This window comes from Lactuca serriola, chromosome 2 (genome assembly GCF_051521515.1).
Source record: "Lactuca serriola cultivar US96UC23 chromosome 2, Lser_US96UC23_V15, whole genome shotgun sequence".
Lineage (NCBI taxonomy): Eukaryota > Viridiplantae > Streptophyta > Magnoliopsida > Asterales > Asteraceae > Lactuca > Lactuca serriola.
In genome coordinates, this window is record NC_136409.1 from 161369805 (window position 1) to 161385281 (window position 15477).

The window sequence follows — 15477 nt, forward strand, 5'->3', positions numbered from 1 at the left end:
CGAGCTGACGTGGGAGTTACAGTTAGAGATGCGGGAGCAGCATCCGGAGTTGTTTTCGGTATAAGACTTCGAGGGCGAAGTCTGGTTCTAGTGGGGGAGAATTGTAACATCCCAAAATTCAGGTTCAACCATTTAACCCTTCTTCTTTTCCAAGTTGTCATGTTAGGTCCCTTTGTGTAAATGCTAAGCTTGTGAGTACGCTGGGCGTACTAAGGAGTACGCTGCGCCTACTCGCGCGCTTATTTTGTACGTGGATTCATCCGGGTACGCTGGGCGTACCTAAGGTTACGCCGGGCGTAACCGGCCCAGATGCAAAACCCTAATATGACTTGAGGGCTATAAAAGGAATGAGATGGTCTTGTCTCTCAGCCACCATCTCACAGAAAGAAACCCTAAGAGAGTATTCCCTTCGTCCTTAGCTTGTGTGTGAGTGTTCTAAGCTTCAAAGTGCCATTTCAAAGTGGTGAAAGAGAAGAGGAGGCCATTGTAGGAGCTAGAAGTTGGTGGAAAAGAGTAGATCTGAGGTCTATAAAGGTTGGAGCTTCTTCCTGAGGTATAAAGTTCAGAACTTGCCTTGTTATTTGTGTTGTGTGCTTCATGGACCAAATTCTAGGGTTTTTGGTCCCAAGATGGAGACTTTATGAGCAAATAGTCTCCATTGGCCTAGATCAATCATATTTTAGGTCTATATGAGTTCTATGTTCATAAAAATGCAATTTTGGACGTGAATGTTGAGCCATGCATGAGATCTAGACTTTTGGAGGAGAAAGGAAAGGTGTTAGAAGGTGTGGGAACCTTTATAGCCACGCAAAGGCTTAAAGGTTTCGACTTTATGGATTAAGAGGTATTAGAATGGCCAGATCTGGAATGTGAGATTATGTCTTAACTGTTTAAGACACTAAAATGAAGAAAGTAAGAAACTGGGATTTACGTTGGGCGTAATCCCAGTACGCGCCCCGATTCTGGAGTGCAAGGGTACGCCCCGCGTACTGCTTGCTGTTGACTTTTGTTGACTTTTAGGGTTTTGGTCAACATGTGGACTTTTGAGTCAGGGAGGGGTAAAATGGTCTTTTACCCTTCTGTGGGATTGTAGAAAGGGGTGTAGTATAGCCTTGAGAGTCGTTAATGATTTGGAATGATTATTTGTTGTGATTAGGCGAGGCTAGGTCGTTGTTTCGAGATTCAGAGATATCAAGCACGTGAGATACTAGACATCATACAAGGTGAGTCTTCTCACTACACTGTACCTGGAAGGGTATCTATGTGTGACCGGAAGGTCTGGTATGCTATGAGATATATGCATCGTATGCTATGAGTTGCCTATTTCGTATGCGCTATGTATGTGATATGTATGCTATGCTTGATATGGGCCGGAAGGCATTATGATATGGGCCGGAAGGCATTATGATGTGGACCGGAAGGTCAGGGAGTTATGGACCGGAAGGTCGACACGGGTAGGACCGGAAGGTTTACCGGGTTGGGACGGAAGTCCCCTGAGACACATGGACCGGAAGGTCGTGTGGAGTATGGACTGGAAAGGCGTATGTGTGTAAGTGGTATATTGGGGAACTCACTAAGCTTCTTGCTTACAGTGTTTATGTGTAATGTGTTTCAGGTACTAGTGAGAACCGTGGGAAGGCGCCGACATGACTCGTACACACACACAGGTGGATTTGGATATGATTGATCTTGGGATTGATATGTTTTGTATTTTGACCATGTTACATTGGATTTTATGGTTTGTTTCGAATGAAATTATGTTTTAAAGAAATGAAAAATTGTTTTGAAAATTTACGTTGTTACAATGAGAAAGTATAAGGGGTGAAGGAAATGAAAATTAGCAACAAAACCCGGAGGTCTCGCTTTCTAATTATAGGAGGAGTCTGGCCCGGCCGAACGCAACACGTTCCTTGGAGGAACGCAGTGCGTTCCGGTGGGGCGAGGTCCTCTGCCCAATGATAGCTCGTGTCAGCTACAACGTAGCTCATCCGAGGCCGAGCAAAGCGAATGTGCGGCGTTCCCCTTCTGAACGCGGGGCGTTCCCTTTGGATAAGCTTCGGTATGCGTGCCTCATACTTCAAAAATTCATAATTTTCGCATACGAGCTACGCTTTCGACGTTCTGTATATCCACGCGTAAGTGAGATTATGCTCTACAACTCTCGTTTAAACTTCGTCGGCTAATTTTTACTTTATTTTTATTATTATATTTTTAACAGGCCGGGACAGGAAAAGTCTGTTAAAAATTCATAACTTCTTCATCCGACGTCCGTCTTCATCTGTCTTTTTACCATTGAACTACTATTAGCGGGATCGTCGATTCTCGTTTAGATTATTTCGGCTAAAAATCACTCGATCTCATATTCGAACTTTGGGTTGCATACTGCTAAGTCGAAACTTAGAAAAATCATAACTTCCTCATACGAAGTCAGATTTCGACGTTCTTTTCATTCACGCTCTCGGTTTAACGTATTCTATGACTTTCATTTAGATCGCTAAGGCTAAAAATCGCTCTATCGTAAATTCACTTTTTACGTCACGCAGTGTCGTACCAGTTCTGTCGCGAAACTTCGACAGGTCATAACTTCTTCATTATAACTTGGATTTCGACATTCTTTATATATCCGGAACCCTTGTCACGACCACTACCTCTTTATGTAAAGATATTGGGTTTATCTAGTATTTTATTTTAACGCTCATATTTATTCTTAATTCATTTAAGTCACACAATTAAGCATAAAACACATAATACTCAAATAATACATTTTTATTATTTCAAAACGGTTTACAAAGGTTAACTAAGAATATTACATCATCATTAATGTCTAGCCAAGAAACATGGGCGTCACACCAATGTCGACCCATTTTAGTTTATGTAATATAGGAAGACCTGGGGGTTAGTCGTAGGCATTATGTTTGAAAGACCAGGAGGCGGCTCCTGGCACACTATATGCTATTATGTATGGTAGGAAGACCCGAGGGTTAGCCGTAGACATTATGTGTGAAAGACCAAGAGGTGGCTCCTAGCACATTGTATGTTAATTAGCTAAGTAGAATAGTATGTATGTTAGTTGTCTTTGTGATGCTTGCATGAAAGACCAGGAGGTGGCTCTTGGCACTTGTCTGTAAGACCCAGGGGGTGACCCCCGACTTGGCAAGAAAGACCACGTGGCGGCCCGTGACATAATAGCAAGACTATGTATCGGCACATAGCATCCTTATTAATTATGATATATGAATGATATGTATGGCTCATGGTTATGTATGACAGTATGTGATTTATGTGCTTATATGCTAGACAATATCCGGTTGTAAGAGACCAAAGGAGTAGGCCAGCACCCAGATATGCTAGGCAGTATGTTGATATGTATGGTATGTGGTATTTGGGGAACTCACTAAGCTTCATGCTTATGGTTTTCAATTTTGGTTTCAGGTACCTCCCGTTTTCAAATAAAGGAGCTCGGGACGATCACAACGCATACACCTATGTTTTCCTCAATATGTGATTTCTGGGAATGATCTTTGATAAATGTTTTATTTGAAATGATTTTCAATGTGTGAACCAAGTTACAAATGTGTTTTAGTTATATTGAAAATGAAATTTTTGGTCATGAATTTTGGGATGTTACATTTCCAGTCACCCACTTTATCAAGTGAGTGCATGGTTACTTTCAACATACATATAGATATAAAGTATCTAGATGATTAAATGCTACGTGTGCCTATTATCTGTATTACTTGATATCTATGTTAAATGAATTATATGATCTTACGTGATTTAATCATATACGTATTTTCATATATTTACATAAATATATTGGGTAGTGATGGGTGATGAAAATTATAAGATGATGATGAGAGGTCTTGACTTTTTGATGAACCAGTCATCTTGCAAAGTATATAGATGACGACCACATATTCTAGACAGTCCAGTGGAACGCTGGCAGGCTCGAACTTGTAGGTGTTAGTGAACTATATTGTCCTAAGGTTGCCTTATGGACATATATTGCTAAGGGAATCCCCCAAGTGGTATTGTCCACTCGTTGTTGATGATGATTCTTATGATATGTCCATTGAGATCAATATATTAGGATCAATATGTAAGGATAACGAGAATGGGTAATCGGGAAAATTATTTGATGTGAACTATATAATTAAAGAACTTGATTATTGTGGGTTGAAAACCTTATGTGTTCACCAAATTTCCAAGCCTAACCCACTCAGTTTCTTTGTATCACAGGTAGCGGCATGAAGGTTCAAGGATATGTTGAGTGATTTATGGATAAATTATAGGCCATAGTGTAATAAACTATTGTAAGGCTTGTAATATTTTCATTATGCTTATGTTTCTGCATCGACGAGGACATACCGAAGTTATTAATGAAACACATTTCTTCGAAAATGTTTGGTAATAATATTATCACATTATTGAGAACAAATTTCGCATTATAGTTCTTTAAAAATGATACTCTGAAATGAAATAAGCAGAATTAATTAAACTTTTCTGGCCGTGTAAATGAGGATGTCACATCTATGAATATGTTCTTGGTTGTTTATCAAACACAAACCCGGAGAGAGAGATAGAGAGAGAGAGAGAGAGAGAGAGAGAGAGAAAGAAGTGGACCCTTAATTTTTCTAATTAATGAAACTTTAAATTAAATAGAAAAAAAATATAAAAAGTGTATCAGAAGCAAGATTGTCAAGATTGGGATCCTACGTAGTATCGTTTTTGGGTTTGCAAGATCGAGATCGAGATCCTAAGATCCCACAAAATAAATTATAATTTTAATTTATAATTTTTAATCATGAAAAATATTTCAAACATTCAATTTTTTGTTCAAAAGTTATAAAAACTTCAAAATATTAGTCATAAGTCACAACACAAAATGATAAATGGTAAATTGGTAAAGAGTAAAAGATATAAAGTAGTAAAAAAATTCATTTTAAAAAAAAAAATCTAGGGAATGTATGATCGGATCGGATCTCGATCCTACGATCCTACCTGCGATCCTACCCTAAATATGATCCGTTTATGATCCAGATCGTTTTTCATACCTAGAATCGTAGGATCGTACGATCCTAGCTACGATCAGGATCGCGATTTTGACGACCATGATCAGAAGGACATTTTAGTATTTTCAATTTTTCGAGGGACCAAATTCACAAACAAACATGGTCAAAAGGACCACCAATCCAAAAAAATCGGGATTTGGACGAAAACTCAGATAAAATACATATCACGGAAACCATTTTTACAGTTTTGTCTCCTTTTTATCTAAATTTTAATCAACATCAATAGAACAATTATCGTTTCTTTTAATATTTATAAATTAGAAAGAAGACAAGAGAAACACAAATAAACCAAAACAATAAGCTAGTACAATAAAAAAAAAAGTTACCAAATTATACATGTTTTTCAAAAAAAAAAATGATTGAATTTTTATTTGAAAATTAAGATTCGTTTTATTGGAACAAAAACTATGTAAAATCAAAATATTATCAGTAAGTAAAACTCAAGATTGTCAAGATTGAGATTTTACTTAAGATTATTTTGCATTTTAAAATATCGTGATTGACTCATCGTAAATGAACTAATATTTAAATTTGCATCACATGAGGTTGAAAAGGGAATTAACTATTACTTTTTAAGCATGAATCATAATTTTTTTTTTCTATAAACCTTAAAAATTATGAAGAAAACATCTTAATTAAAAAAAAATCAATTTGATAATTGACATAAGATCACAAAGAGATTATTATGAGTGCGTTTTGTCTCATTAGATATGTATTGATGAAATAATGATGCTTTACAACACTTTTTGCGACTTGCAATGTTCGATTTTAACTTGAATAAACGAATTTGTGAGACTCAACTAGATAATAAAACTAATAAAGCGAGATTGGGATCGTTGTGTGATCGAGATCATTTTTTATTTATATCTTAAGATCAAAATCGGGATTTTAACAAACTTGCTAAAATTATTAAAATAATCTGTAAACTAAAATGAAAATATTATTTATAAAAGATTTAAAACTATACTTATATATTAATTTTGATTTATCAGTTTTTTCATTATTTTCAAAAAATATATATCGTTAATTATCAGTAAAAAGTGCTTATCAGATTCGTTTCTAGAGTACAGATTATAACCACATAGGTTACGTCTAGATCATTCTTGAACACATGGGTTACTTCTATAAACTACCAAGTGACAACAACAATCGAAAGGTGGCACTCTGCTAGAAACATCCCTCCTTCTATTCCTATTTTCCCTATTTAAATTGCCCACAATATTCCCTCCAAAAAAACCAAACTAACTCGCAATATTCATAGCAAACGAACATGTCAACTGCAATTTCCCTTTTTGCCCCTTCCCTTCCGCTATGCAAATCACAACATCTTTCAAGAAACACGAACCCATCTCCAAAATCAACTTTAGACACCAAATTCAATAGAAGAAACCTCTTAACAACCCTTGGCCTGACCCTCATAGGAGAAACATCAGGCACTGGTATACTTGTACATCCTGCAGCAAAAGCAGTACCCGAGAGTCCAGTTGAAGCCACTTCAAATACTTTATCTTATTCAAGATTCTTGGAGTACCTTAACGAAGGTGCTATCAGGAAGGTGGACTTTTTCGAAAACGGGACATTAGCAATTGCTGAGATATCAAATCCTGTTCTTAATAAGATCCAGAGGGTTAAGGTTCAGTTGCCTGGACTACAGAGAGAGTTGATCAGGAAACTGAGAGAAAAAGATGTCGATTTTGCAGCTCATCCAATGGAAACGAACATGGCGGATGCTGTTCTTGACTTAATATCGAACTTTGCTTTTCCATTGATACTTCTTGGTGCTTTATTGTTCAGATCTTCGTCTCCAAACACACCTGGAGGGCCTAATTTGCCATTTGGACTCGGAAGGTATTATATTAATCGATCAAGTAACTTACACTGAGATTATCGATGATTATAAAAGTTTTTTGATTCACAGGAGCAAAGCCAAGTTCCAAATGGAACCCAATACAGGGATAACATTCGATGATGTGGCAGGAATTGATGAAGCAAAACAAGATTTCGAAGAGATCGTTGAGTTTCTCAAAACCCCACAAAAGTTTTCTGCAGTTGGTGCTAAGATTCCGAAAGGCGTTCTTCTGGTGGGCCCACCGGGAACTGGAAAGACGCTACTAGCAAAAGCCATAGCAGGAGAAGCACAAGTACCTTTCTTTTCACTTTCAGGATCGGAATTCATTGAAGTGTTTGTGGGTGTTGGGGCTTCTCGTGTGAGGGATTTGTTCAATAAGGCAAAGATGAATTCGCCTTGTTTGGTTTTTATCGATGAAATAGATGCTGTTGGAAGACAGAGAGGAACTGGAATTGGTGGAGGGAATGATGAGAGAGAGCAAACATTGAATCAGCTTCTTACTGAAATGGATGGATTCAGTGGTGACAATGGAGTCATCGTTATTGCTGCTACTAATCGACCTGAGATTCTTGATTCTGCTTTACTTAGGCCAGGAAGGTTCGACAGACAGGTTAGTAACTTAGTAAACAACAAAGAAAAAAAAAACATACCCATGAAAAAAGATTTAATACCCAGAAACCTTAACCTAAAAAGGATCGATCTTGGATTGATTTTATACAGGTAAGTGTCGGACTACCTGATGTGAGAGGAAGGGAAGAAATACTTAAAGTTCATAGCAAGAACAAGAAAGTAGACAAAGACGTGTCACTTTCTGTAATTGCCATGCGAACTCCTGGGTTCAGTGGTGCTGATCTGGCGAATCTTTTGAATGAATCAGCGATTCTTGCTGGAAGAAGAGGGAACAATAAGATTACCATGAAAGAGATTGACGACTCCATTGATAGAATCGTTGCAGGAATGGAAGGAACTCAAATGACAGATGGAAAGAACAAGATTTTAGTCGCCTATCACGAAATTGGTCATGCAATTTGTGCGTAAGTAATCAACCACTCAACCATATAAACTTGAATTTCAAAATTTGGCCTGAGTTTTGGGATCTTTTGGTGTTTGTAGGACTTTGACTGAAGGGCATGATCCAGTTCAAAAAGTGACATTGATTCCAAGAGGACAAGCTCGTGGATTAACATGGTTTACACCTAATGAAGATCCTTCTTTAACTTCTAAGAAACAACTTTTTGCTAGAATAGTAAGTGGTTTAGGAGGTAGAGCAGCAGAAGAAGTCGTTTTTGGTGAACAAGAAATCACTACAGGTGCAGCTGGTGATTTGCAACAGATTAATCAAATAGCAAGACAGGTATGTAAGAATTAAAATCATGTAAGTTTTGGATTGTAGAAGAAAATGGAAGAGAAAGTAATGAGTTGTTTGTGTTTATTTGTGGATATAGATGGTTACTAGATTTGGAATGTCGGAAATTGGGCCATGGTTGTTGATTGATCCATCAGTTCAAAGTAGTGATGTGGTATTAAGGATGTTAGCAAGAAACTCGATGTCAGAGAAACTTGCGGAAGAGATAGATATGGAAGTGAAATGTATAATTGAGAAAGCGTATGAGATAGCAAAATCACATGTGAGGAAGAACAGAGGTGCGATGGATATATTAGTAGATGTGTTACTGGAGAAGGAAACACTTAGTGGAGATGAGTTCAGAGCAATTTTAGCTGAGTTTTCTGATATGTTTTCTGCGAAGAAAGAGGAGAGCGCTAATGAATTAGTCAAGGTGTAGATAGTCTCCATTGTTTACAGAGTTTGTAAATCTTGGATTTATAATAGCACAGTAGATGGATCATGAGTTTAGGTAGCTCCAGAACCTGTTCATTGTCTATGTAATGAATAATGGTTTATTTTTGCAATACTTGAATAAAAAGTTTATGTAAAAAATGGTAGTGAAAGTGTAAAAACGGTAGCCAATCCACATACAAAGCGAGTTCAACTGTCCAAAGCCCATCTTCCCCAAAATTTTCGGCCTAATGTAGTAGCAACAATATAGAAAACATTTTTTTTTTAATTTTCCAATCCCCAAATTCACCAACTACATGTTCAACTATGTTATGAACGAAAAAAAAAATCATCGGAAGTCTAAAATAAAAAAAAAATGGAAACAACACCAAAATGCGGAAATCAAAATGCAAATGGAAATCAAATCGTCCATGTAACCATATATAAGCAAGCGATAGTGGAATGTTGTCAAATGCTATGACCCAACAAATATAAATCAATGGTTTTCTATGAAGGATTCCCTAAAAAATTCTATGGCTCTTTATTTTAGTATTTTAGTCTCCATTTTCAATTAATAGATTACTAGGTGCGAGACCCATGTATCACATGAGTTTATTTAAAAAAATTAATATAAAATTTAAAATATTTGAGAAGTTTGAATTTATAAGAAAAGTGAGAAAAATATTGAATTATAAAAATTAAAGTGTTTTTTTTTTCTCTTTTAAATTTAAACAAATAATTTAAATAAATAAATAAAGGAAATTAATGAAACTTTAATTTAGTAATTTTGAAATTAGAAGGAAAGTCCATTAATGAAATTGATATGCATTTATTATTAGATTTAAATAATATTTGACATTTAATAAAATAGAAAAACCATAAAATAACAAGTTGAATAAAAATTAATTTAAAATTATCATAAAATTACATGTGGCAATTTGAAAGTTTGACAAGTGGCAAAAAAACCTTCATTTATTAGGATAGATCTATGGTTCTAACTTTTGGATAAACTTTAATCATTTAGATTGTGCAATCTTTATTATTAGCATTTAATTTTACTTGCTTCCTCTTTTATCTTCATATATGTTATTGTACTCAATATATGTTATTGTTATATGGTTGGATTTTCTAAGTAGTTTCAAATTTTCGTAAAATTTAGATATGATATTAAAAAAATAAATTTATTGTAGTTGTTTCACTTCGTACTAATTTTTTAAGTTAGGATTTTATTAGTGAAGCCCCCGATTGAACTTATGGTAGTAATAACACAAATATATAAGATATTAACATTTACTACCCCATGTATTTAATATTATGTCCTTTCATGACCCGTCATCTTCTCTTCAGTGTGGTTGATGCCTTAATGAGCACTAAGGCTCGACAAAATGGAGCGGGAAGAGGGTGCGAGTAGTGGAACCCCACCCCGGAACACAATACCAAAGGTGTGATTTGTGTCATGCGATTTTCAAGTGAGGGGAGGCTTCCCCTCCTCCCCTCTTTTCATTTGATTCGTCCGTGTTTTTTCTAATACAAATTCCAACGGTTATTTTTCAAAAAATTTATTTATTTTTCCTTAATAACAGCTAGATTTTGAATATATATATATATATATATATATATATATATATTCATCACTCTACACATTTATAAATGCCTCACTACTTTCACCTTTAAATTCATAAATTCTATCAATTTCTCTCTATTTTCTTAAAAAAAAGATTCTTGACAATCCAACCCCAAACTCCGATACAAGAAAAAAAGTCAATGTTTCGAATTCAAGTACCCCAACTCAAAACATTTTCGCCATCGATTCACCCCACGGGGTTTATCATCCCTAACTTGATCCCCCATTCAATCTCCTCCACAATTTCAATAGCAAAATGTTAGGCAATACTACTATGTGCAAGCGCCAAATGTTACTTCAAATATGTTCACCAACTTTGTCGTTTTTCCCGATCGACTTTCACCAAATCAACCCTAAAGCTAAACCCCAATCTATCAATCTCAACCCAAAAGCCAAATACCACCCTTTCATTCTTAACCACAATACGAAAGCCTTGATGAGTCAGAGGACGAAATTGTACGGGAAACTCAACCCACCCCATTCTCACAATGTCGTAAAGGAAAACAACTGGTGCAAGAGATTACAAAGTAGAGGCTGACAGAAGAGCCAGTGTTGACAAAAGCTTGGGTTGACATTTTAGAGGATACCACACACACAAATGCACAACCATGAGATCATTTTTGGATTCACATTCTTGAAAGGTTTCACAAGGAGTTCGATAAAGATGAAGAGTACTGTACCAAACACCAACTTAATTCAAAGTTTCGAGAAATATTGAAATCCGTTTGAAAAATGAACGGGTTGTATAAAACCTAAAACCCGAAGGAAAAGCGGGCAAGGAGATGAAGAAATTCTTCAAGAGGCTTTACAATTTTTTTCGCGAGGATACAATAAAGACATTCAAGAATAACGATCCATGGAAATTGTTAATTCTTAGTCTAAGGTGTAGAAAATACGAACAAGACGTTATACTAGGACAATCAAAAAGAACAAAAACGGGCTCCACTAGATAGTAGATACACAACTTCTTCCGATGCTCGTGTCGGGCATGATTTACATGAGGAGGACGAACTCGAGCTAGAAGAAATTGTTCGACCAATGGGTAGGGACAAAGCAAAACGGAAGGGGAAGGGGAAGGGGACTTCTTCTAGTGCATTGGATTTCGCATGGACGCAGATGAAAATGTGGAAAATGAGGGAAACGTTTGATCAATACAATCTGAATTTCATTGAACGTTTGACATTCAACAAAGAAAAAGAAGCCAAAAAAAGGAGTGCGTGGAAAGGCAAGAAATGAAGGATATGTAGTTCTTGATGGGAAACTCCGATCATCTTTCGGGACTTGGCCTCAAGCTAGTTTTGAAGAAGAAAAACATGATCGTGAAAAAATATTTCCCGTAGATTGTTTCGTTTTTCATCTAGATTGTGTTTTCTTAAATCTTGGTTATTTTCTAGTTTTTATTTATTTATTTATTTATTTTATTTTATTTTTAATCTTGGTTTGTTTGTATGTAATTTTTATTTTAAGTAATGAAGTATTTTTATTTTAATTAATTTTAGTGTTTATTAATCATTTTAAAAAACTATATATATATATATATATATATATATATATATATATATATATATATATATATATATATATATATTTGAATTATAAATCTTAAAAATCAATTATTTTTATTTAAAAAGTAATAAAAGTGAAAGGTGGTGAAATATGATCATATCTTGCCTTTTGGTGAGGGAAAAAGTGACATAACATTTACAAATTGAAAGGTAAAAGATGGATATACCCTATGGTCTAAGCCAACTCCCACCTTGGGTATGACTTACTTGTGGACTTCTGCAATTTCAAGTAATAGTGGCTTGAAATATTACATTATCATTTTAGATCATTATTCTAATTATTTGTAGGTATACTCTTTACATTGCAAAGGTGATGCATTTTTCAAATTTATACACTTTTGAACCTTTGTCAACATATAATTTCAGAAAGAAATCAAAAATTTTCAAATGTGAGAATGGTGGCAAGTTTGACAACTTAGTTATCCATACTCTTCTTGACTCACACATATTGCACATTCATTTCTCATGCTGAAAAAATCCCAATAAAATGGAAAATTCGAATGGATGATCTATAACTAACAACTTTATCCGAACTCTCATCTTTTCAAGAACATCTTCCCCGAACCTATTAGGTACGATCACTAAGTTATGCAACAATCAACACCTACTGAACCTTCTTCCATCCAAATCCATAAACAATGACATACCTTTCGCAAAATTATGCAACAAGCAACTTTTGTACTCCCATTTCTACATTTTTTGTTACCTATACTACCCACAGAAATACAACAACCATAACCTCGAACCCAGATCCACCCTGTCCATTTTCCTCGGCTATCTGTCCCATCACCTGAGACACCTAGATCTTTCTTCCAATAGAATCATTATATCTCACCATGTAATATTTGAAGAATCCATATTTCCATTCGCCTTAGTAGCACCTACTATATAACCTCTTACACTTTCCTTGAGTCTAATACTAAACCTAATTTCCATATCTAAATGACTTCTCTTATCATCCAACACCTCCCACCAGCTGACCCTCACTCATATTTTAGGTCACTCTCAATCCACCATATCCACACATTCACCCCACTTATCACTAAGTCTATGCCAACTCTCACCCTAGCTTTGGCCACCACTATGCCACATCTCCTCATCATTGAATATCCTTTCAACAGCCCCTTCACCACCTCATTACCCTGTTTCCAGCTTTTTGAAAACCCACCAACCTATTGGATAAAGTGTCTAAGTCCGTAACTATATTTGGTATCAACTTGACCCGACCCGGCATGGTCCATTTGGGTTGCACTTCACCTAACAACTTGTATGGATATACTTTTGAGAATAAGATGTTTATGATATATTAATATATTATTAGTTATAATATATTAATATTAAATCATAATTATTTAATTAGTATTGATCCAGAATTAATTACGAATTAATTTAGTGATCAAAATGGAGCTAATTAAATATGGACTCTTATTTATATATATGGATTGGGCTAAGATTTATTTAGGATGGGCTAAGAGTATATGAGGTCCATGGATAGTCCATGGAGCTTTTAACCGATGGATCCTAGGTAAATGAAGAGTCATGGGTATTAGGGCTTAACCTTAATCCTCCATACTATATAAAGGAGTCTTTGGTTCAAGAATTAGGACTAGTGTGTGTGAGCATAAGGGTGAGCCGATTTCTATAGTGTTCTTATTCTCTCAAGAGCTTCCAACTTGTTTTGGTGATTTGTGACACCACTTGAGGCATCCACACTATTGGTGCTAGGCTCATAAACTCCAAGCTACTCACTACAAAGAAAAGGTATGTAATTTTATCTAGAATTTTGTTATTCATGTACCTAGGATTGCGTGCTTGATATGTTAAAGATTTGGAAGTCATTTTGCATGTATAATAGAGAAAACATAGTTCCAAAGCTTCTAGGGTTGTATGTACACCTTAAGGATGTTAGGATGCTCAAAACCCATCAGTGGTATCAGAGCCTAGGCTTGTTTTCTATTATATTGTTGTTTATGTGATTTTGCAAAGATGAAATCTGTCCACACTGCAAAACTTGACGAGTTCATGACTTTTGGCATGAACTCGACGAGTTCTTCAAGGAACTCGACAATTTTGATGAGCAGAATGCATGTTGTTCGAGTTTTAGGCCAGAAATTGGGCTAGGATCATTACCTATAACTATTTCGAGTCATTTAAACTGTTTTTTTATGATATGGTAACGGATATCCTAATCCAGTTACAAGGTAGTTGTCATACTTTCAAGATTAGTGTTAATATGATTATGTTAATTGTTTAGTGAGCTCCCCCAATCTACCACACACCACACAATAACGTATAAAGCACATATTGGGCCTTGCCCACTGCATCGGACCGAAGTCCGGACTAACTGGGGCCTTGCCCCCTACATCGGACCGAAGTCCGAAGCTGACTGGGACCTTGTCCCCTACATCAAACCGAAGTCCGAAGCTGACTGGTACCTTGTCCCCTACATCAGACCGAAGTCCGAAGCTGACTGGGACCTTGTCCCCTACATCGGACCGAAGTCCGAAGCTGACTGGGACCTTGTCCCCTACATCGGACCGAAGTCCGAAGCTGACTGGGACCTTGTCCCCTACATCGGACCGAAGTCCGAAGCTGACTGGGACCTTGTCCCCTACATCGGACCGAAGTCCGAAGCTGACTAGATATAGCATAACATATCCACTAGCATGAACACATATATACTACATCGGGTCGTAGCCCGGCTCACATAACACATAAATCCTGTCTGAACCACGAAGGCATCAAACATGCTAACTACTGCATCGGACCGAGGTCCAGAAACTACTGCTAACTGAACGGGCCGACATTGTGGCCTTAGACCCATTCCTACTGGAAGGAAACTCACCTGAACTGGTGAGCTCTGCTGATAAACCTCTGGCTGCTACTCGACAATCTCCTGAACCGCTGTTCCTCTAGCTCTCCGAGCTGTCAATATCCATATAACACTTAGTCCAACTGACCTCCAAAGGTCAACTAGGTCAACTCTGGTCAAGGTCAAAATCTTGGTCAAAGTCAACCTTCCAGGTCAACCCTACTCGCCGAGTCCTCATAATGACTCGCCGAGTTCATATGCTCAGGGTCTTTCTATTCGCGACTCGACTCGCCGAGTCAGTCTATGACTCGCCGAGTCCAACCAGTTCCAAGTCCTGTTCTGACCAACTCGCTGAGTCACCACCCGACTCACTGATTCGAGTCTCAACTCGAAGGGTTTGGGGTTTCGCGACCTGACTCGCCGAGTCCACTAATAGACTCACCGAGTCCAAGACAATCTTCAACCAACTCGTCGAGTTTTTCATCCAACTCGCCGAGTTCATGCCTAACTTCATCCGACTCGACGAGCTGTTCATCCCACTCGTCGAGTTCCTCCTCATCTTCAAGCTACTCGCCGAGTCCACTGGAAGGACTCGCCGAGTCTATCTAGTCCTTAACCCATGCAGTGGCTTTTCGAGCCAAAAAGGGCTTCCAACTCATAGATCCATACTTCTAAGGCCTATCCCCCACGTAAAGTGGCAAACTTTACGTGTAGATCAAGAGATCTAGGCTCAAAACACATTCAAACTAGGGTTTATGGCAACATACTTCTTCAACAT

The 15477-nt window shown here is 36.9% G+C and overlaps 1 protein-coding gene across 1 annotated transcript; it reads left to right on the forward strand.

Annotated features, from left to right (window-relative positions):
- The first annotated feature begins 6252 nt into the window (after positions 1-6252).
- On the forward strand, positions 6253-8854 carry FTSH6 (FTSH protease 6). The gene is made up of 5 exons (XM_079025109.1): positions 6253-6920; positions 6991-7531; positions 7642-7955; positions 8035-8275; positions 8367-8854. Exons 1-5 carry the CDS (start codon positions 6343-6345, stop codon positions 8703-8705), a joined length of 2013 nt encoding a protein of 670 aa, XP_078881235.1. The 5' UTR covers positions 6253-6342; the 3' UTR covers positions 8706-8854.
- Positions 8855-15477: the final 6623 nt, after the last annotated feature.

Excerpts from the sequence above, each read along its gene's own strand:
- FTSH6 (XM_079025109.1), top strand. The coding sequence starts at position 6,343 with ATGTCAACTGCAATTTCCCTTTTTGCCCCTTCCCTTCCGCTATGCAAA. Across the intron at positions 6,921-6,990 it reads TTGCCATTTGGACTCGGAAG|GAGCAAAGCCAAGTTCCAAA; the intron begins GTATTATATTAA and ends TTTGATTCACAG. Across the intron at positions 8,276-8,366 it reads TTAATCAAATAGCAAGACAG|ATGGTTACTAGATTTGGAAT; the intron begins GTATGTAAGAAT and ends TTGTGGATATAG.